At 42.0% G+C, this 22,352-nt stretch overlaps 1 protein-coding gene across 1 annotated transcript in view; it reads left to right on the plus strand.

The window, feature by feature from the left end:
- Nucleotides 1-22,352, plus strand: part of kif13ba (kinesin family member 13Ba) — a gene marked incomplete at its 3' end in the record, with an annotated part of 212,184 nt that overhangs the window by 100,026 nt on the left and 89,806 nt on the right. The window contains exons 9-10 of the mRNA XM_084337338.1: nucleotides 14,319-14,431; nucleotides 22,028-22,139. Of these exons, the coding sequence (XP_084193464.1) occupies nucleotides 14,319-14,431; nucleotides 22,028-22,139 (225 nt within the window). The remainder of the gene's footprint in view (nucleotides 1-14,318; nucleotides 14,432-22,027; nucleotides 22,140-22,352) is intronic.

A 22,352-nucleotide genomic window follows, 5' to 3' on the forward strand; every position in this document is an offset into this window, starting at 1 on the left:
TCTCCATCCTCTTGGACGTTTGGTGAGTTTTTAATGCACTCTATTCTATTCCCGCCGTGGATATCTCTCTCTCTCTCTCTCTCTCTCTCTCTCTCTCTCTCTCTCTCTCTCTCTCTCTCGCTCTCTCTCTCGCTCTCTCGCTCTCTCGCTCTCTCGCTCTCTCTCTCTCTCTTTTCGTATGAGAAGAGGAAAACACAGCGGCTGTCTGAAGTGTTGGCCTGTATTGCTTTTCTCACGTTGTACAGTTTTTCAGTGGTAGCCGCATAGCTTGCTTCTGCGTTAGCTAATGGTTAGCGATAGCCGGGTTGAGCTAACTGTTAGCCAGTTAGCTGTTTAGCTACGACGTTAGCTGCTCGTTTTCGCTCGGCTGGGAACGTTAGCTTGATGCTATCAGTTAGCCTAGAGTTAGCTGTTAGCTTGTGCTACGACCATTGACATTAGCCGTGAGAATAGCAGGCCCTGGCACTCTGACTACGACATCATCTTTGACAGAAGATGTAGTCGGGCCTGCACCATGACAAGGCTCCGGCCATAGCTTCTTTTTGTCCCGCCGAGAGGCCTTTCGTCAACGTGGAGACCTGTGTTGCGGCCTTTCGCCCTGCGTTCCTTGGTGCAGGTAAGATGTCCATTGGACATTACCCCACTCTTCCTTCCTTCCCCTCCCGAATGTTTTGTTAATAACGATGTTTTTCTCCAGGCAAAACATATGTTACTTCACAACATTTGGAGATACGACATGTGCTGTGTGTGAATTGTCTTGGTCGTTTGTGTAGCTTGGGTAGCGTTGGCCAAAGCTGTGTGTGGCCTGGTGTCAGTACCTGGCTACTCTATTTGCAGTTAGCCTATTTAGCTGATGTCGGCCATTGGCTCCTTGCTACTTTGTTTTCTCTGGTATAGACCCTCTTCTCTTTGGATTTAAGTGTTGATCTCTGTCCTTTTGGATCTATGTATATTCATGTTGCCTTTGTGAAGTTATCTTTTCCTTCTGTTTTGTTCTTCCATTAAAAGTTGAATATCCTTTAGGGGCTCATCTTTGCTTATCTCTCTCATACATGCTCTCTCTCTAACACACACACGACACACAGACATGCTCTCTCTCTCTAACACACAAACACACATGCTCTCTCTCTCTCTTTCTAACACACACAGTCTGCCTATGGAGGCCTTTCTCGATGGCTAGGCTGTGCTCGCTGAGTCTGTACCTAGTCAAGGATCTTCAGTCACAGTGCTCAGGTATTCTGCCACTGTGTACTCTCTGTTTAGGGCCAAATAGCATTTACATTTCTTTCCAATGTGTCTCTCTCTCTCTCTCTCTTTCTCTCTCTCTCTCTCTCTCTCTCTCGCTCTCGCTCTCGCTCTCGCTCTCGCTCTCGCTCTCGCTCTCTCTACACCTACACTGTATATTGACTGTAGAACGGGAGCTCTCTCTCTTGCTATATGTTGACTATCATGCCCAGCCTCGGGCAGCGCTATTATTTAAGAATATTTTGACTGTATGGGGGAAAAAATAAAAAAATTACCTTGGGGGTAATTTTACAATTTTTAAATCTCGCACAGGGCCTCGCATTTCTCCCAGGTGGCCCTGGGTATGGGGCAGCCAGGCAGGGAAGGAAATAATCTATTTCAAATTCAGTGTGTTGCTATTACCACCAAAAACACTTGAATGCAAGAGAAAGTGCTTGAAAATAGATGATACAATTGTTATTTGTCTAGTTTCTTTGCAAAAACATGTTCCACAGATTCAAGGAAGTCATATAAAATAGTTGAAAGATATATAATGTGTTCTCTTTAATGATTATGTTTAATCAGCCCATCAAGCAACATTTGAAACGGTAAGCAGAGAAAATTATGTTGATGATGATATGTACATGCTGTTTGTGATATTTGCTTGCTGTTGGAACAAATTGCCAACTGACTGTAGGAGATAAAGGTTTGACGGGCTCTATCTACATTTACATTTTACATTTAGTCATTTAGCTGACGCTTTTATCCAAAGCGACTTACAAGTTCTGTACGACAAGTCATCAGGAAGGGCACAACTCTATCAGCTGAGTAACAATGTACATCAAAGTGTTGAGTGCTACAGTGTAGGTTAGTTTATTAGGACAAGTGCATGACAGTAAGGTTAGTTAGGGTTAGATTTTTATTATTTTTTCATTTAATTTCAGATAATGGTTGAAGAAGTGCATCTTTAGTCGACGGCGAAAGATTGGACGGGTTTCGGCTGTCCTAACTGGGGTGGGTAGTTCATTCCACCATTGTGGCGCAAGGACTGAGAATAGGCGACTTCTCTTTGATGACCCTCCCGGAGCTTGGATAGGAGTAGGTCTGAGGCGGCCAGAAGGCATCTCAGGGAAGTGCTAATAAAGCAAAGTTATTCTTCACTTGTTATGTCCAAAATTGTGTCGATGTCCAAATATGTATCCAAATATATATTAGCCTTCGAGGTCTGTCAGTTTTGAGTGAAAAACAGCATGCCACTTCTTGTGCTTCATAATTATATTTGTTACAAGGAGAATGAGTTAAGCAGTTGTGTCCATATAGATGTAATTATTGATTCGGTTTGGGAATATCCACACTAGCTAACATCTTTGCCACAAAGTTCAGCAAATTGATCTAAAAAACAAGTATTAATAATAATAATGTTCTTATTCACAGTGCTATCTGTAGATAATAATTAAGCACGTTCTATATTTACAGTGCTATCTGTAGATAATAATTAAGCACATTCTTTATTCACAGTGATATCTGTATATAAGTAGTAAGCACGTTCTTTATTCACAGTGCTATCTAAATAATAATTAAGCATGTTCTTTATTCACAGTGCTATCTGTAAATAATAATTAAAGCACGTTTGAAACGGAGGGCTAGGGCCTCCACAGGTGCGTTTGATAGAGCTGGCGGACACTATGGGGTTGTGACTCCAATTAAAGAATCACAGAGGCGTGCTTCAGTTAATGATTTGTATTTGGGAATTTGCGTGTGGTTGTCTACAAAGGAATACAATACAGTATACATTAGTATACACAGTAGTGACGTACATAAACATAATGTCATAAACATGTGGTCTATAGCTACAATAATATTCATTAGTAATATAATACAACTAGTAACTAAGACAATCACTTAATCGGAGTTATTATATAACCTACATAGCCTATTCAGGGAAATTACTCATGCAGTACATGCAAACAATATAAGTAGGCAGACTGTAAACTAAGTCTAACGTGTATACAGTAGAACTCATGATCCGCGGGGCTCAGAGGATCCAGAATGAACTCTGGTAACTCCGGCTGCATCAGTGGACTGGAAAATGTGGACTGGAATATTTTTTTTCCCCCATCCATTTTCATTGAGTCCATTCCAAAAGGGTGATTTACCATCTGGGAGACGATAGGGGGCGCTTTTTTCACATCTGATCGCCGGCGGCCCTTGGGTAGGCTAGGGTAGGCTCGCGTGATGCAATATGATTTCAGATCGCTAAAAAAAAATAATAATAATAATTCCGAGAAATCTCGTGAGTGGATTTCAACGTAACTATTGTAAACACGAGATTAGCCGTGAGTGGCTCTCAAAGTGTTAACAGGGGCTTTCCTACAACGTTCTTTATTCACAGTGCTATCTGTAAATAATAATTAAAGCACGTTCTTTATTCACAGTGCTATCTGTAAATAATAATTAAAGCACATTCTTTATTCACAGTGCTATCTGTAAATAATTTAAAGCACGTTATTTAATCACAGTGCTATCTGTAAATAATAATTAAAGGACGTTCTTTATTCAGTGTTATCTATAAAGTTGAATGGCATCACATACGCTGTTCTATTGATCAAGTTTAGAATGCTTCTCCAATATTATTCCATATTACAGTGGTGTTGTCCCGCCCATGTTCTTGGGAATTTCTTTTGGAGGCATTGATGCCTTTGATTAAGTTGTTCCTTTTTTGAGTGCGGTCCATGTGCCAGATTGACAGGAAAGGAAAAGCAAGCCAGGCTAAAGATAGCCTGATCAGAAAGATAAAGGCTCCGTACGCCTCACTGATCTCACTCAAATATCCATCTCTCTCTCTCCCCTCCCTCTCGTTCTCTCTTGCGCTCTCCCCTCCATCTCTCTCTCGCCTCCTAATTCTTGCTCTCCCTCTCGGAGAGTGACTATTTGAGTCGATGCCAATACAAAAAGCTGTTTCTACGTGCACACATTGGTTTCACAGTATCTCAAGGCTGTTAACAGTTTGAGTGCCAGCCATTAACATTGGAAACATGGTTAAATGCCACCACCCACTTCAATGATAGCGTTGTGAACGCATAATCTCTGTCTTACATTATGGCTATGTGTCTAATCTGCCTGTCGCTTATCAATGACTTGTTTGCAGTCAACATTGTCGAAACGGATTGTTTTTTAATCGGTTCATTTTCGTTTTATAGCATTTTGAAAAGCCCTAGTTTTTCAGGAAAATATATAGATTCCGTGATAAAAGGCATTTACTGGAATATTCTAGCATACACAAAAACGTTGTCATTTTTCGGCCTATTTATGAATCGTTTTCAAATAAACGCTAGATTATCGATAGTATATGTGTATTTATGCACGCTATAGAGGCGGGCTGAAAAATCGATTCTCTCATTTCCTCATCAGCGATCACCGCGCACACACACACGCACAGGGCAAACGCTTATATCTCTGTGAAAACAGGTCTGATTATCCTAAGACTGGTAAAATAAATTCCTTACCTGAGATCAGATGTTATCCAAAAAGATTATTCCAATTCCTGATCGCCATTCCAAATATCGATCACGCTTCAGTTGACCTTGATGGAAAAGTAAAATGAGGAAACTGGCCACCCCCCCTGCATCAGTGTAAAGTAATGGGGTGCAGTACCACAGGGAGAGACGATAGGGGGCGGTATCTTCCCAATTGAGCTCAGAGAGACTCTGCAGCACTAACCCGAGGCTCGATTGATGAAATATGAAAAAATCGCCAATTAATAAATAAAAAAAACGACAAACAAACGCTATATAGCGTCGGGGGCACTCAAAGGTCGGCATGAACTAACGACAAAAAACGTCCGTGGCACTCAATGTGTTAATGAAAGATGTAACATAATGGTATATTCTGTCCATTGATGTTTTTGAAAAACCACATGACTGCTAATTCATTTGTGGCATTTTACTTTCAAGTGTAATTGATGTTTTTATAGCATTTTATTTCCCAGTGCAATATTATTTAAAATATTTCATTGTGGTCAATTGAAATAATTGGTCAATCAGAATGGCAAATCACTCGTATTGAATCACATAGCCTAGTGGCTGTGGGTCCTTTTAAATCTGACCCCACCCCCCTCTCATGTGGGGTACCAAAGGGATCGGTGCTAGGACCACTCCTTTTTGCCATTTATATGCTTCCTTTAGGCCTCCTCATCAATAAATTCACCGGCATTAAATATCACTGCTACGCAGACGACATACAGCTACTTTGCTCTTTTAAACCTGATAAGTTGGAGAAACTCGGCCTTCTCCAGGAGTGCCTGCTCAGCATTGAGAGCTGGATGGGGAGTAACTTCCTCCAGTTAAATTCTGCAAAAATGGAGGTGCTGATCGTAGCAGTTGAGAAGACTGCAGCTAGAGTGGCCACTCACTTGGGGTTGGGGTCCCTTAAAGACAACATACGCCCCCATCTGAGAAACCTGGGTGTTGTCTTCGACCAGGCCATGAACCTAGACAAACATGTCAAAACACTCACACGCACCTGCTTTTTTCACCTCAGAAATATTGCAAAACTACGCACCATCATATCACACTCTGAATTAGAACTGTCCGTGCATGCTTTTATTTCCTCTAGGCTTGACTACTGCAACTCACTTTTCACCTGTCTCACTAAATCATCCACAGACAAACTACAAATGGTCCAAAATGCTGCAGCCAGGCTACTCACACGGTAAAAAAAAATCATGTCACATCACTCCCATTCTGGCATCCCTGCACTGGCTCCCGGTACACTATAGAATTCACTTCAAAGTCCTCACTTTTACTTTCAGAGCACTCCACGGTCAGGCCCCTATCTACATCACTGAACTCATCCATCCCTACACCAACACCCGCTCACTCAGATCTGCAGATCAGCACCTCCTGGTGGTCCCCAGGTCCAGGCTCAAAACGAGAGCCTTCGAGGTGACGGCACCAAGGCTCTGGAATGCTCTCCCCCTGGACCTGCGAACTGCCCCCTCAGAAAATCATTTAAAAAAAAAAAAAAAAAAAACACATATGTTTAGACAGGCCTTTGGTCATATATAGGCACCCTTTTTGTCCTCACTGTTCCTATATATTTTTTTAATTAGTGACTGATTCTTTTATTCTATTTTATTTGGTTTCACTGTTTTTAACACTGACTGCCACACAATAGACGCATCCTTAGCAGCTGACGCCATCACTGTAAACGGTGGGAGTCGCTCACCTTGTTTGCAGGGCTATAACTATTTAAATATTATAGCTATATATGCAATACTATGGCCCATTTGTCATCGGGTATCTATCGTTCAAGATGTGGAAAAGTAATATTTTTTCCATCCATACATTGTCGTTTTATACCGTGGTGAATATACTGCAAGTATAGTTTTAGAGTGGTCTAGGATAATTCCTGGAGCGCTAGTAATGGGCCACGACGCATATTATACTTAATCCATTGGCATTTCATACACGCTACAATTTAAAATTAAAATGCATATGATCGGTATATATTATGTTCCATCATGCATGCAGGAAAGGGGGGGGGGGTCGTTTATGATTAATTGATTGTCAATAACGGCATTCGTTAGTACAACAGCATACGTTGATTAGAGCGATGGCAATGATGGCAATTGACAATCAAGCTGAAATTAACGTTAGATTGCTCTTACCTCTGGCCGATGAGACTGCAAAAAGAATATTCCAATTATTTGATTGCCATCTGCTAGATCGTATGTCCATTTAGCCGACGCCATAAGCCCAAAAAGCATAATGATTCTGGCGTCCCGAAGGCGATTCAATGCAATCGAGTGTGTATCTTGATCCACGTTACAAGATAACTCCGCCCGGAAGACATTCACTGACGCACAGTCAAGCGTCCTTCAGAAAGTAAGTGCAACATCGGCTGCATACCACCAGGCGGCGGTATCGGGCCGTTGCGATCTCAGACAGAGTGCTAAACATTCCCACAGCATAGCAGGATGAATTATGAATGGAAATAGCGAATAAAAGAAATAACGATCCAATAACGAGTTTACTCGTTGTTGGCAGAATTCGATTGGCGGGCTATAACGAGTTAACTCGTTTTTGGCGCAGAAACCGTTAACTGCCGTCTGTTGTTGTTGTCATTTCTGATTTTTGTTTTAGTTTTTATATGCTAGCTGTAGTGTAAAGCACCCTGTGCATTCATGCTGTGAAGGGTGCTATATAAATAAAGGTCATTCATTCATTCATATTTGCTGTTCTCCGGCTATAATACACACTAGCTAGTAGCTACATATCACAGCTGGGCAAATTAACGAATAGGTATATCATATCATTAAATGTGTCTTACTCTGATGCATTCTATAGTACCAAAACATAAAATATGAGCCCCTTATTTGTCAAACATTCACCTTTATTTTCACTGAAAGTCACATTTGCTTATGACCCTACTTAACATCCTCTCTCTCTCTCTCTGTCTCTCTGTCTCTCTGTCTCTCTCTCTCTCTCTCTCTCTCTCTCTCTCTCTCTCTCTCTCTCTCTCTCACCCTCTCTCACCATGACAATTCAATAAAAAAAATGTGTAATAAAGAATTGTACTGGAAAAACCAAATGCTGTCAAATATTGTTTTTTAATTCATTGATCATATTGATTAGGCTAACTAAAGTAGAGGACAGCCTATTGTAATGGCCCTGCTGTGTTACAAACTTGTCATTCATCTGTGGTTTTGTTTCAGGGACACCTGTAGTTAAAGTGGAGGAGAAACAGCCCGGTACTGCGGTTGTTAAATTGCTCCGTTCTCCGCTTGTCATATGCCTATTACCAGTGATGGGCAAGCTACTTGGAAAATGTAGTAAGCTACACTACAAGTTACTCTCGATTAAATATAGCTCAACTACAATGGAAGCTATCCCCAGAGAAATGTAGCAAGCTACACTACAAGAACATGGCAAAAATAGCTAACTACATCGGCACTATTCTTTTTTTTTTTTCTTTTTTTTTAACTTCATGATCAAGTTTCCACCAAACAAATAGGCAGGCAAAAAAAAGGTTCAGATTGATTGTTTATTATAAAACTGAAACAAGCCCTCGGTCTGGCTTTTTGTGTCATCCTTTTAACATGAACTTGTATTATGTACAAAATGTTAATAAAGTATGAGGAAAGAACTGTGGAAACGTAATAAATAAAAGGCAGTGAAACAATAATCAAATAAACACCAAAATATATACTCTCTCTATTGGAATGGAGACTTTTCAGCACAGGATAAACTACTGTTTCAACTCAAACCACAGTAGCAAAATGACAATAACCTGGCCAAAGAAAAAGTGCAAGAAACATTTGTCTACAAAATAGACATTAACGAAATCCATCTTTACATGAACGGTGGGACATCAATAGAACAGAACATTTGACTATTATGCTACCACGTCTATACTACTACCAACTATGCTAATATGTCTATACTACTACAGTATGTACTCAGAGTATAACACTCAAGCTTGACACTGCTAGACAAACAATACTACTTCCTTGGCTGCTAGATATGTACCACTCCTGCTGACTTGTGCAAGTGCACTGACTTGTGTGCTGTTTGGGAACAGTTGACAATGTTTATGTAAAGTTTTCATCAGCTTACCTGAATGTGTTCTCAAGTTAGTGCTGGACGTGTGTGGGAAGCTGAGAGCAGCTTTGTTTTTGGCTGACACAATAACACATATGTTTTAGGCGTTTTTTCAGTCAAACTCAGTCATAAATGTTTCCAGATACGGCCATGGAGAGGCATTGTTGTTATTGACATCATCATCTTCATCAATGCCATCGAATCCCTCTGCCTCAGCTGGAGTCCCGCCCTATCCTGCCTCTGATTGGCCTACCCGTAATGTTTTGACCTAACCTTACCCAATCGTGAGTCGTCATACTCGTATCTAAACCAACCAACCAATCATAGTGGGTTTTCTCCGTTTTTTTTTCTTTTTCTCACAAAACTTTATTTCTGTTTCTCCGGATAGTAGCGGTGTAGCGTTTCGTCACGCTACGTCACTACTTCGTTCTAAAAATAGCTGCACTACAGAGAACGCTACTTGGTTCAAAAGTAGCGACGCTACCATCACGCTACTGAGAATTGTAGTTAACACTTTAATCGCCGGGAACGCCGTAACTCGTCTTTGCTCGCCATGCTCATTCTGCCGAAGACGCCGTTACTCGTCTTTGATATCAATATTTCAAAAATCTGTGATCGAAATCATATTTCTCCTCCGGAGACATGAGATGTACTGGTGAGCTCCACTCAACTGTCTTAACGGTTCAAGAGCGGCAGATCGGCCAAGAGGGAGGGGCGCGCCAAACAGGAAGTGCTCATCCATATTTCGTCCGGGCACTCGCGATCGTTAGCCGGACTCCATCTCAACACACTGGATAATCAATCGCTCGCCCTAACTCAATAAACAACGTTATTTGGACGTATATAGTATTATACAACCTGGAAATGGTTCATCTATATCAACATACCATAATCGAAAACTGTCTACTCCAAGCTGATCGTCCAACGGCGCGAGGAACATATGGTAAGATCCAGCGTTATTTTCTAACGTGTTCCATATAAACTGCTCTGATGACCATATGACCAGTGATGCCACAGATTACTTGTAAAAGTAATCTGATTACTGATTACTGATTACTCCTTTAAAAAGTTATCTAAGTTACTTTACTGATTACTTGATTATCAGAGTAACTTAGTTACTTTGAAAGTAACTAGGTTACGAAGTCGTCGTCGTTCCCCCAACAGTTTTTTTTAAACGCTTTATTGAAAGTGCATAAATTGTTTTTAACTTGTTTCTATGCACATAACGTAAATTGTTAAACTAGTGCTTCAGCTTCTGTACCATCAAGTATGGTAAAGCAACAGTCTATGATGCTCACAGCATTAGAGCAGCCAGCCAGTGGTTTTACAAAACCAGTGTATCACATCTAACAAATGCAGGCTGAACTATTCAATTATATCAACTGTAACTATTAAATTGTTTTTATAAATGTCTCTCTATAAACATACAATCAGTCTCTCTTTAACATGTAAATTAACTGTAAATCTGGCAAATAAGAGCTTTTGCTCTGCCACCATCAAATATACATTAATCAAAAGGGAAAGAAACAATCTCTCTTTTTCTGTTTGGCTGGTGGACCTCCGAGTCCTCCTGTACCTAGTCGAAGCGTCGGCTAGTGTTGTGATTCCAGATGCTTTCAATGCAATTGGATGTGCTGTTTTTAGCGGTAGACAGTATTTTGTTTCCTCCGCATATGAATGTTTTTTTTTCACCCGGCTTAGCTGACACAAACGTGAAGTAGTGACTGAGGCTACGTTTAGACAAGCGTTTTGGGATGGAAGTCTGAACAGAAACCGCAAAAGTCGTCTTGCGGTTTCACTTTTAATTTTGCGTTTAGACAAGCGTTTTGGGGTGGAATTCTCCGTGCAGACGAGGCTGTAACGACGGAGCCCTGTTGTCACACGATTGGCGCATATGTCACATGACGTGCTGTGAAGACCCGCCCTACTCTGCCTCTGATTCGCAGACTGTGGATGGGGAATGTGATTGGACCAAAGCAGAGTCACTCACAGACAGAGGGTCCAGTCACGCCGCGGGACACATTCTTGTGTAACCCTTTCACTGCCACACGACGTCACTCCCAAATAAGAAAAACAGCTCAAAATGTATTTTTGACTGTCGAAAACGAAATAAAATACTGCATTCCGCCTGCATTATGAATTTATGATGAGATAGTAATGAAATAGTAACGCACAGCCACTTGGACAAGTAACTGCAATCAGATTACTGGCTTTTAAAAATTAACGCGTTAGATTACTATTTTCGGGGGAAAGTAATCAGATTACAATAACGCGTTACTGGCATCACTGCATATGGCCCACACTAGACGAATGATATAACGTTGCCCACGGAATTATAAACGACCCCCCGCCCATCCGGTCAATATCGGATGATACGTAGTAAGTTCTAGAAGTACCTCCAGTTGAAATTTTTCATCTGGCACCGATCGCTACCAAACTGTATTTGATCATCAATATAATGCATTTGGGGCTATAAATCAAGTTCTGGAGAAAGCTGCAGAAAACGATAAAAACATAATTATACTTTAGACCATATTTTAGTATGAATATGTGAATGAAAAAGTATAACGTTGCTACACCCTGAACAATGGATATAGGACATTGAATGGGCCATAATAATGTCAATTTAGCAATAGAATTAAAAAAGTTATAGCCCTGCAAAGAAGGGGAACTTCTCCATAGACAAATAGAGCTGGCTAGGGATGGTAAATTATGAATTTAACCATGGCGATCAAAGTGTTAAGCTATGTAGCGTTGCTACTTGTAGCTAGCTACTGCCCTTCACTGCCTATTACAAGCATCAACGTTTTATGTATATTATGCCATGCATAAAGCTAAGCCTTTCTTTCATAATCTCAGCGAGACGGAGCGGGAGGGAGGGAGAGTTCTTTTATTTTTTTTAAGATATATTTTTTAGGGCATTTGCGCTTTATTGTGGATAGGACAGTTTGGACATTTGGGAGAGAGAGAGATGGAGGAAGACATGCAGCACATGTCCTGGGCCGAATTGGAACCCAGGACGCTGCGGTTTACGCTGAGCGTATGTACATGGTCCGCCACCGTGGGGTGCCCCGGGGAGGGAGAGTTCTGAGTATGACCAGAGTAGATTGACAATTGTTAGCTGCTAGCTTGACAATTGTTAGCTGCTAGCTTGTCATCATGTCTTTATTTAATATCAAACCCCCCAAATTACGTTTATCTAGGAATGCATCATTGTGACATCTGACTGATTTTAGATTTTGCACATCACATATCGGAGTCCTACCACTGGAGTTTCACTGTCACAGACTTCCTCACTTCTGGCCCAGTGCTCGATACCTCTACATCTCTTCTCTCATCATCTGGGCATTTACTCTGCTCTCTTCCTCTCGTTCTCCTCTTTTTCTCTTCTATTTCCCCTCCTGTCTGCTCCTCTTCTTTTTGCCTCATCCCTCTCCCATCTCCTCTTCTATCCATCTCCTCTCGCTGAAGGCTCCTCCCCTGCAGATTGTAAATTACAGGAAACAATAGGAGCATTTTACGGTGGTGTATGTGTGTGTACACTTTTTTGTGCTTCCCATAGGAAAGTCTGACGGAGTCTGTCTAATGAGTCTTTTCATATAACTTACAGGCATTATGATTGGCCAGCCTGGGGACTTGGGCTGTGTGCATTGTACTACACTACACACTGCACTACTATACACTACTCTACAGTACACTACTATACACACTACACTATATTGCACTACATTACTATACAGTACACTACACTACTATACTATACACTACACTATACTATACTATATACTATAGACTACACTACACTACTATTATACACTACACTACTCTACACTACACTACTCTACACTACATTGCACTACTCTACATTACACTACTATACACTACACTACTCTACTATACACTACACTACTATACACTACAACTATACTATATTGCACTACATTACTATACAGTACACTACACTACTATAAACTACACTACTATATTATACTACACTACACTACTCTATACTATAGACTACACTACTATATTATACTACACTACTCTATACTATAGACTACACTACTATACACTACACTACATTGCACTACTCTACACTACTATACTACACTACTCTACACTACATTACACTACTATACACACTACTCTGCACTACTCTACTCTACACTAAACTACTATACACTATTCTGCAATGCACTGCACAGCTCGACTCATCATAATTGGTTCTCAAAACTGTTTCATGTCAAGGACCTGTAAATCTCAATAAATAATTGCCTTAATCACAAGAGCAGTGTGGGGGAATTTCTTAATTTGTAAGGACTCAGTTGTTTTATTTAGTTTCAGGGCTAGAGAAGCGGGCTGAAAAATCAATTATCTATGCCCTGTCTGGCGCTAACGTTACGCATACACACATATGAGTCACACGTTGTGAAATATGTGAAAAAAAACATCTTGATTACCCCAAGACTGGTAAAATAAAGTCCTTACCTCACATCAGATGTTCTGCAAAAAGATTAATCCAATTTCTGATCACCATTCCAAATATCGATCGCGTTTATTGATCCAACATTTGACCTCGAAACAGATAATCCACGAATGAATGCAATAGTCTCAGGTTACATGGCTCAGAAGTTAAATGTGGAGCCCGGAGTTTTTTTTCTCATGCATTTTCATTGACTCCAATCCAATGGGTGCAATACCATCCGGGAGACAATAGGGGGCGGTATTTGCCCTTTTCTAGATCAGAGCCAGTCCCAATGATAACGTGAGGCTGGATGGATGAAAAATGAATGGATATCGCTAATAAAAGAAATAACGATTAAATAACGAGATTTCTTGTCATTGGCACTCAACGCATGGCGGCCAACAACGAGATTTCTCGTTGCTGGCACACCCAATGTGTTAAGAACAAGAAATACTTTTTCCAGAAACCATCAACCTGTGCGAGTGAGCGCACTGAAGCAGCAGTTGCACCAACGAGTAGGTCTTGTGTGAAGCCCCAATAAAGGCTGCTTGGCAGCGTTGTATGTTTTCTTGACGATCGATCATAAGGTCGAGTGACTGTGTTAATTGAAAATGAGACCAAATGTGACGTAATTTAGACCTCGAACAAAACTTGTTTTGAAGTTTGCACTGTTTTCTCCCAGGGAAATGGAACAAGTGGTTTCACTAAATGGTTTTGCTTCCTGCTTGGTTTAACCCCTATGTTACCAGGCAGAGTGCACCCCTTTGTTAAGAGGTGTCATGGCCACATATACAAATTCCTCTCATTCTTTCAGTCTTCTCTCTCTCCCTTCCTTCCCTTTCCCTCCCTTCCTCCCCCACGTCCTTCCCTTTCTTTCTCTACTCCCTGCTTCATGTTGTCATCCTGCACACTCCCTCCAGCTACACTCAACCTCCTGGCCAAGTTCCTGTCCTAATTGTGTGTGTGGTGGTGGGGGCAATTAAGTAACAACTAAATAACGAATTATCTCTCTCTCTCTCTCTCTCTAGACGAGTGGTGAGAAGGTGAGTAAGCTGAGTCTGGTAGACTTGGCAGGCAGTGAGAGAGCAGCCAAGACGGGAGCAGCAGGAGAGAGACTGAAGGAGGGCAGCAACATCAACAAGTACGCCTACACCCAAACTAACCCTAACACACTAGAGCTATAGCAGCTGTATTTTCAGAATTATTTTCCTTTACCTATGCCTATACCATCTCTGTATACGTCAATGCTGGCTCTTTCCCTACGCCTATACCATCTCTGTATACGTCAACACTGACAATTTTCCTTGAAAACCAGCCTAGAGCCGATCCAGCATAGACAGAAAGCCCCCTCCTCTTTTCTACTTGCTTTGTTGTTTAAGTTGCAACACAATGAAGATGGAGTGACTGTAAACTGGGGGCCAAGGCCACAATACACACACTGCCCACCAGGCTTTTGTTTTGCATCACCTTCAGTGTTTACGTTGCATACAAACGCCTGTGTACCAGGTTAGACCTGGTGGTGAGGTTAGAGGTTTGTAGGGCTGACCCCTATCAGTCGATTAGTCGACTAATCGGTCGAAAGGAGCCGTAGTCGACTAACCAACCTCTTAGTTGAATAGTAAAAAAAAAATATATATATATATATATATATATATATATATATATATATATATATATAATATCTTTTTATTTAATTTTTTTATCATTCTTTCCAAAAGGAAATAGGCCTAGAAGCGTGGCTAACGCTAATGGCACGCATACCAGAGGCTAACTGCCTACGAAAACAGGCACAGAGGCACTGAAAGAGGATTTCACCCATCTAATGAACACACTAGACTAGACAAATATTGATTGATTGATTGATTGAAAAGTTTATTAACAGATTGCAGAATGGGTACAGTACAGTACATCTCAATACATACAATTGTTAAGGGGATGCAGACCAGAGAAAGACTTTCGTCTTGTTTCCACCAGGGTCCCCCATTTTCAATTCATCATAACATATATGACATACATGACATACAGATAGACAGTACTGCTACATCTATACATTTATGACATATCAGATTTGCAAATACAGTACTGTTTGTGATACAAAAGTGTCCAGAAAAGGAGTGTATATACATTTGGCGTAGAAACTGTACATTGGAGGAGGTTGGTGGGGTGGGGTTGGGTGGGTTAGGTGAGGGCTGTACATTGGAGGTGGGGGGGGGGGGGGGGGGGGGGGGGGGGTTGGGTAGGGGACACACACACATTTTACACTGTACATTGGAATGTTGACAAAGCCTTACTTGGTCATTTACTGTACAACTAGGTTAGGACATTTGTAGGGGCCAGTTTCGAATTGCAGTCTCACGTAGGTGTTTTTTGAGAGTGTTTTTGAAGGTGGGTAGTGATTCACATTCCTTTACAGCTTTAGGCAGGGCGTTCCACATTGATGTGGCATAATTGCGAAACGTGTTTAGTCCCTTGTTTGAGCCGAATCTGGGTTTTACATGATTTGTGGAGCTCCCTCTGGTGTTGTGATCGTGGTATTCACTGACCTTTGGGAAGTATTTTGACATGTACATGGGTACCTTGGTCGCGTAGTGTATCTTGTAGACCAGGCCCATTGCAAGTTGCTGTACTCTGTCGTCTACTCTAAGCCATCCTAGGTTGTCAAAGTGGGCAGGGGTGAGGTGGGTTCTAGGAGTCAGGTCAAGTAGTAGTCTGACTAGCTTGTTTTGAGATGTTTGTAATTTGTTTTTTAGTGCCTTTGAGGTGCTTTGGTACCATGAGGTGCAAGCATAGTCGTAGTACCCTTGAATGAGTGCTCCTGCTAGAGTCTTCAGGGTATTCTTGTTTACCAGAGAGGAGATCCGGTACAAGAATCGCGTTCGTTGGTTGACTTTTTTTATTACATTGGATGCCATTTTGTCACAGGAAAGATTAGCCTCTAGGATGGAACCCAGGTAGGTAATTTCATCTTTCCTTGTGACAATATTGTCACCCACTGTAACCGAGAAGTCGTCAGTCTTGCTGAGTTTGTTATTTGAACCGAAGAGAATGGACTCTGTTTTGCCCATGTGTAATGATAGTTTGTTGTCGGCGAGCCATATGCAGATTTTGCCTAGTTCCGAGCTGAGGGCTTTTTCAACCTGTAACTTGTTCTTGTCAGAGACCAGCAGGGCTGAGTCGTCCGCAAACAGGAACAAGTTGCAGTCACAAGCTGACGACATGTCATTTGCATAAATTAGGAATAGTAGCGGTCCTAGTATGCTTCCTTGTGGAACACCACAGCTCACTGTGAGGGGGGGGGATAGGGTACCGTTTACTTCCACCATCTGTTCCCTCCCCTCCAGGTAGGATTGTATCCAGCTCACTGATAAACTATCAAAACCAATTGCTTTTAGCTTGTCAATCAGAATGGTGTGATTGACAGTGTCGAAGGCCTTTTGTAGGTCCAGCATGACCATGCCGCAGTATTTGCCCGCGTCCACCTCTTGTTTGATGTGGTCGTTCAAGTAGAGAAGGCATGTGTCAGTGGAGTGGGATGTTCTGAAGCCAGATTGGAATTCGTAGATTAGATTTTTTTCCGCGAGGTATTTTTCGATCTGTTCGTATACTATTTTTTCCATGACTTTCGAGATGGATGTAAGGATAGAAACAGGGCGGTAGTTACCCGGGTCTAATTTGCTGCCCTTTTTGTGCAGGGGTGTTACTCTCGCAATTTTGAAGTCCTTGGGGACGTGTCCCTGTTTTATGGAGAGGTTTATTATGTGTGTGATGACTGGGGTGATGGCTGCTGCTGAGTCTCTGAGGAATTTGGAGGGGATGTTGTCATGGCCAGTGGCCTTGTTTGGTTGGAGGGCGCTCAGTTTTTTGAGTACCTCATCTGTAGTTACTATTTCCAGTTTGAAGTCGTCTTTGTGGACGCCTAGGTTCATGTAGTATGCTACTATGTGTTCTACCCCATACTGCCCTGAGTGGGAGGGTAGTTTGTTTACCAGTGTTGTGGCTATGTTTGTGAAGAAAGTGTTTAAGTAATTGGCTACATCCAGCTTGTCTGTGATGAGCGTGTTGTCCGTCTTTATGTTTATGTTTGAGAACCTGGTTTTGAGTTTTTTACTGCAGCCTAGTTGATTGTTGAGTAATTTCCAAAGTTCACGTGGTTTATTTTTGTTTTCCTCGGTTTTGTCATTGATGAAATTTTTTTTTGCAGTTTTGATCATGGAGTTTACGTCATTTCTTAGTCTGTTTCTTTCTAGTTTGAGTTCAGTCACGTGGTCTTGGAGTTCACTGCTCGTGCTTTTGGTAAGCTTTGACTGACTTTTACGAAACTCAGAGCATTTTTTGTCTCTGGCTTTCATAGCGGTCAGTATTTCAGTGTGCATCCATGGCTCAGCGCGATTTTTTACCCTGGTGGTTCTTAGGGGGGCCATTTTGTTTAGTATTGATGAAAATTTGGTTTTGAAGCCAAGCCAAGTTTCTTCAACCAGTGTACCATTGAGTTCATCTGACCAGTCCAGACTCTCCAGTTCAAGGTTAAAGGCCTCGCTAGAGTAGGTTTTGAGGTCTCTAGATGTGACTGTTTTGTGACAGCCAGCCTTTAGTTTTAGCTTTTTGCGGGTACAGAATATCATGTAATGATCACTTAACCCGCATGCTATAACCCCTTTACTGGAGATCTTGGACTTGTCAGAGGTCAGTATGAGGTCAATGGTAGTCTGAGTTGATTCACATATCCTTGTGGGTTGGGTGATTAGTTGGCTGAGGCCGTGCAGATCACAAAACCTATTGAAGGATTTGAAGACGGGTGCATTTTTTTGTTGCATATCCGTGTTCCAATCCCCAATAAGAATTTTTTCCGCATCCTCAGCTCCAGCTAAGCACACATCCAGAGTATCATAAAAACCAGTCTGTTCTGGTGGTCTATAGATTGTGCCTATTAGTACTGATTTTGCCCTTTCAAATAAGATTTCAATCCATACAGTTTCAATCTCGTCATGGTTAAGGTCAGTACGGTTGCTGAATTTGGTATCTTTGTGTATATACACACAGACACCACCTCCATACTGGTTCCTATCCCTCCTGATGATTGAATAGTCCTCGATTTCTATCTCTGGATCCTGAACAGATGAGTCAAGTTTTGTTTCTGTGAAACATAATATATTTGCCTTACCGTTTAGAAACAAATGTCTGATTTCAGCCAATTTCGGTTTCAAGCTGTTTATGTTTAAGTGAAATATGTGAAGTCCATTTTTGCTTGTAATAAGTTTGATGTCGTCACAGTTGAGGTAACTCTGTTCCATTGTGTCCTGTCCTGTGGTGGGGGGAGGGGGGGCGTTGTTGCTGTTTGTGCCGTGGGTGGGGAGGGGGGGGTGGGGTGATGCTTTGTCCTTTGCTGGTGTCTGTGTCTGTATTCCTTTGTGTGAAAGCCCGCGATGTGGGGGGGGGGGCTGGTTGATTACAGATATGTCTGATTGTACTCCATTGTGGGGGAGGGGGGGTGCCTTTTGTCCTGGCCTCGGCCCGGGTAGACTTGCTGGCATGGCGGCCTTGGCCTTGGCGGGGCCAGCCAAGCTAACCGTCGGGTCCTTGGTGGTCTCGATGTCCCGCGCCGCTCTTCCTTTAGCCACTCGCCGAGTCCGCTGGGGCTTCTGTGAGGGTATGTCGCCGCTTGCTGGTCGGCTGGTGCAACTGCTGGCTGGAGCGTCAATTGCGTGGATGCTGTTGGTCGCGATGGGAACCTCCATCGCTTCTTGCTGTAGTCTCTGGTTCCGTGTCATTACGGGACCAGGGTTCTGATGTATGTCACCCGACATGAGCAGATATAATAAAATCATTGATCTCTTATTACACTTGCCTGCCGGGGGTAATTTCTTTCGTTCCGGATTTGCAGTAAGTACTGCGTGGATCGCCGAGGCTCCGAATGCTGGATGTTTCCTCTCCGTGCCCGTTAACAAGTAGAAGTCGCAATGGGACTGTTGATTTACGTTTTCGCTACCCTCCACTTCTGTCTGGAGTTGCTGCTTGAGTTGTGAATTCAGGTACAAATCCATAATCCACAGGAGGGAAAGTAGAAAATGCGCAAAGTACTTTGTTGTTGCTCTGTTGCGTTGGCTGTTGCGTTGGTTACGGGAGCTACGTAAAATGCGACCGTCCATGTTGAAGCCGGAAGCCGGCTAGCCGGCTAGGATCCATCAGTGGACTAATTGTATGCTTTTGCAGAGGACAAGAAGACTTCAGTCGACTCCTTCAGATATTAAGCACCCCCCACAGCCCAAATGGAATGATAAAAAATGTAAAATAAATTAAAAAAAACTAAATTAAAAAAAGATATTATACTTTTTTTTAGTCAACCAATAGTCGACTAACGGCACATTTAGTCCAATCATAGTCGACCATCCAAATCCTTAGTCGGGGACAGCCCTAGAGGTTAGACCTGGTGGTGAGGTTAGACCTAGTGGTGAGGTTAGACCTGGTGGTGAGGTTAGAGGTTAGACCTGGTGGTGAGGTTAGAGGTTAGACCTGGTGGTGAGGTTAGAGGTTAGACCTGGTGGTGAGGTTAGAGGTTAGACCTGGTGGTGAGGTTAGAGGTTAGACCTGGTGGTGAGGTTAGACCTGGTGGTGAGGTTAGAGGTTAGACCTGGTGGTGAGGTTAGAGGTTAGACCTGGTGGTGAGGTTAGACCTGGTGGTGAGGTTAGAGGTTAGACCTGGTGGTGAGGTTAGAGGTTAGACCTGGTGGTGAGGTTAGAGGTTAGACCTGGTGGTGAGGTTAGAGGTTAGACCTGGTGGTGAGACCGGAGGAGCTGACACACACACGGACACACAAACAAACCATTATACATTATTTAAAATTGTATACATTACACTATAAAAAACAAACTGGATATAGTTGATGATTATAACAGAAATATTATAAAACCATTAAGTCTGCTATAGGTCTCTCTCTCTGTCTGACATGGATTATGCATGTACATTTGTCTTTACTTTTAGCCTAAATAGATGTAATAAAAAAATCTTTCCTTCTATAGTTTTGATAATCGTGAAAACAGTGATATTTCCTCTGACAATAATCATGCCACCAAAATCTAATACCATGACATCCCTAGTTGTGTGGTTAGACCTGTGGTTAGCTACATTGGCCAGATAATAACTACAAACAACACATGTAAACTGTACACATTTCACAGCCATTAGTTTGTGTTTAGTTTAGGTTCTTAACACTTTCAGTGCCACGGACGATATACTCGTTTTATTAGCCCCTCCACTGAGTGCCACGGACGACAAATATCGTTTTATTGTTTTATTAGTGATCTGAAATCATATTTCATCAACCGAGTCTCCCGTTGGTAACTGCAGGTCAGTTGCTTAGACTGACCTGGGATCTGTAGATATGTAGGGGCGGAGCCAGCTGGTTCCTTGTGCTGGCAAGAAGTCTGATCAACATGGAAGTCATCGCGGGACGGGAATCAGCCTGGAATATATATTTACAGCAGCCAATACTCAATCAATAAGCGTGATCGATATTTGGAATGGCGATCAGGAATTGGAATGATCTTTTTGGAGAACATCTGATCTGAGGTAAGGAATCTATTTTACCAGTCTTGGGATAATCAGAGTTGTATTCGCTGAGATCTCAGCGTTTGCCCTTAGCCCTATGTGTGATGTGGCTGTTTGTGCGTGATCGCTGATGAGGAAATAAGAGAATCGATTTTTCAGATCGCCTCTATAGCGTGCATACGTACACATATACTATCGATAATCTAGCGTTTATTTGAAAACTATTCATAAATAGGCAGAAAAATGACAACGTTTTTGTGTATTCTAGAATATTCCAGTAAATGTCTTTTATCACGGAATCTTTATATTTTCCTTAAACGAGGGCTTTTCAAAATGCTATAAAACGAAAATGAACCGATAAAAAAACAATCCGCTTCGACAATGTTGACTGGAAAACGAGTCATTGATAAGCGACGGGCAGATTAGACACATAGCCATAATTTAAAACATAGTTTAGGTGTTTTTAAAGGGGAACTCCAACATTTTGGGAAATTAGCTTATTTAACATCTTCCCTGGAGTTAGACAAGAAGATACATACCTTTTTTGTCTCTGTGCGTGCATTTTAGCTTTGGGAATAGACGCTCCGTTAGCATAGCTTAGCTTCATCACTGAAAGTGAGGCAGGACAGTAGCCTTACAGTGCCTTACAGTGTATTGCAAGGTCTGACATTGACCAAACTTGATATACATGACCTTGGTGGGCTCTAGGTCAACTCCTGAAAAGGGGGTCAATGTCAGACTTTGCAATCAAAAGTTAGGGGGCTAATAACCCTTGCCATAATTTCAGTGCGCCCCCTAACTTTTGATTGCAAGGTCTGACATTGACCCCCTTTTCAGGAGTTGACCTAGAGCCCACCAAGGTCATGCATATCAAATTTGGTCAATGTCAGACCTTGTAATACACTGTAAGGCACTGTAAGGCTACTGTCCTGCGACTCCTGCCTCACTTCCAGTGATGAAGCTAAGCTATGCTAACGGAGCGTCTATTCCCAAAGCTAAAATGCACGCACAGAGACAAAAAAGGTATGTATCTTCTTGTCTAACTCCAGGGAAGATGTTAAATAAGCTAATTTCCCAAAATGTTGGAGTTCCCCTTTAAGCTAACATTGAAGTGGATGGTGGCATTCAACGGGTAAATCAAGGTTAAGCAATGGCTCTGAAAGTGTTAATGGACTGTCTGTGTATTTTCAGGTCTCTTACCACGCTAGGCCTGGTCATCTCTGCTCTGGCTGAACAGAGCGCAGGGAAGAACAAGACCAAGTTTGTTCCCTACAGAGATTCTGTCCTCACATGGCTGCTAAAGGTATCACTCAAAGACACACACACACCCTGCCTAAAAAAAGTAGCAAACACTTTTTTAACATTTTACCAATGCATAATTTTGACAGGCAGCCACAGTGGAAATATTTGTTTACCTTCTATGGCGTTTACGTTCTTGGTAACTCTGACATGCAGACCGAGAGGATAAGGAGTGACCAGGCATCCCCTGAATGTCTTATTTGTTATTTCATTATAG

This window comes from Notolepis coatsorum (assembly GCF_963971535.1).
Source record: "Notolepis coatsorum genome assembly, chromosome: 20".
Lineage (NCBI taxonomy): Eukaryota > Metazoa > Chordata > Actinopteri > Aulopiformes > Paralepididae > Notolepis > Notolepis coatsorum.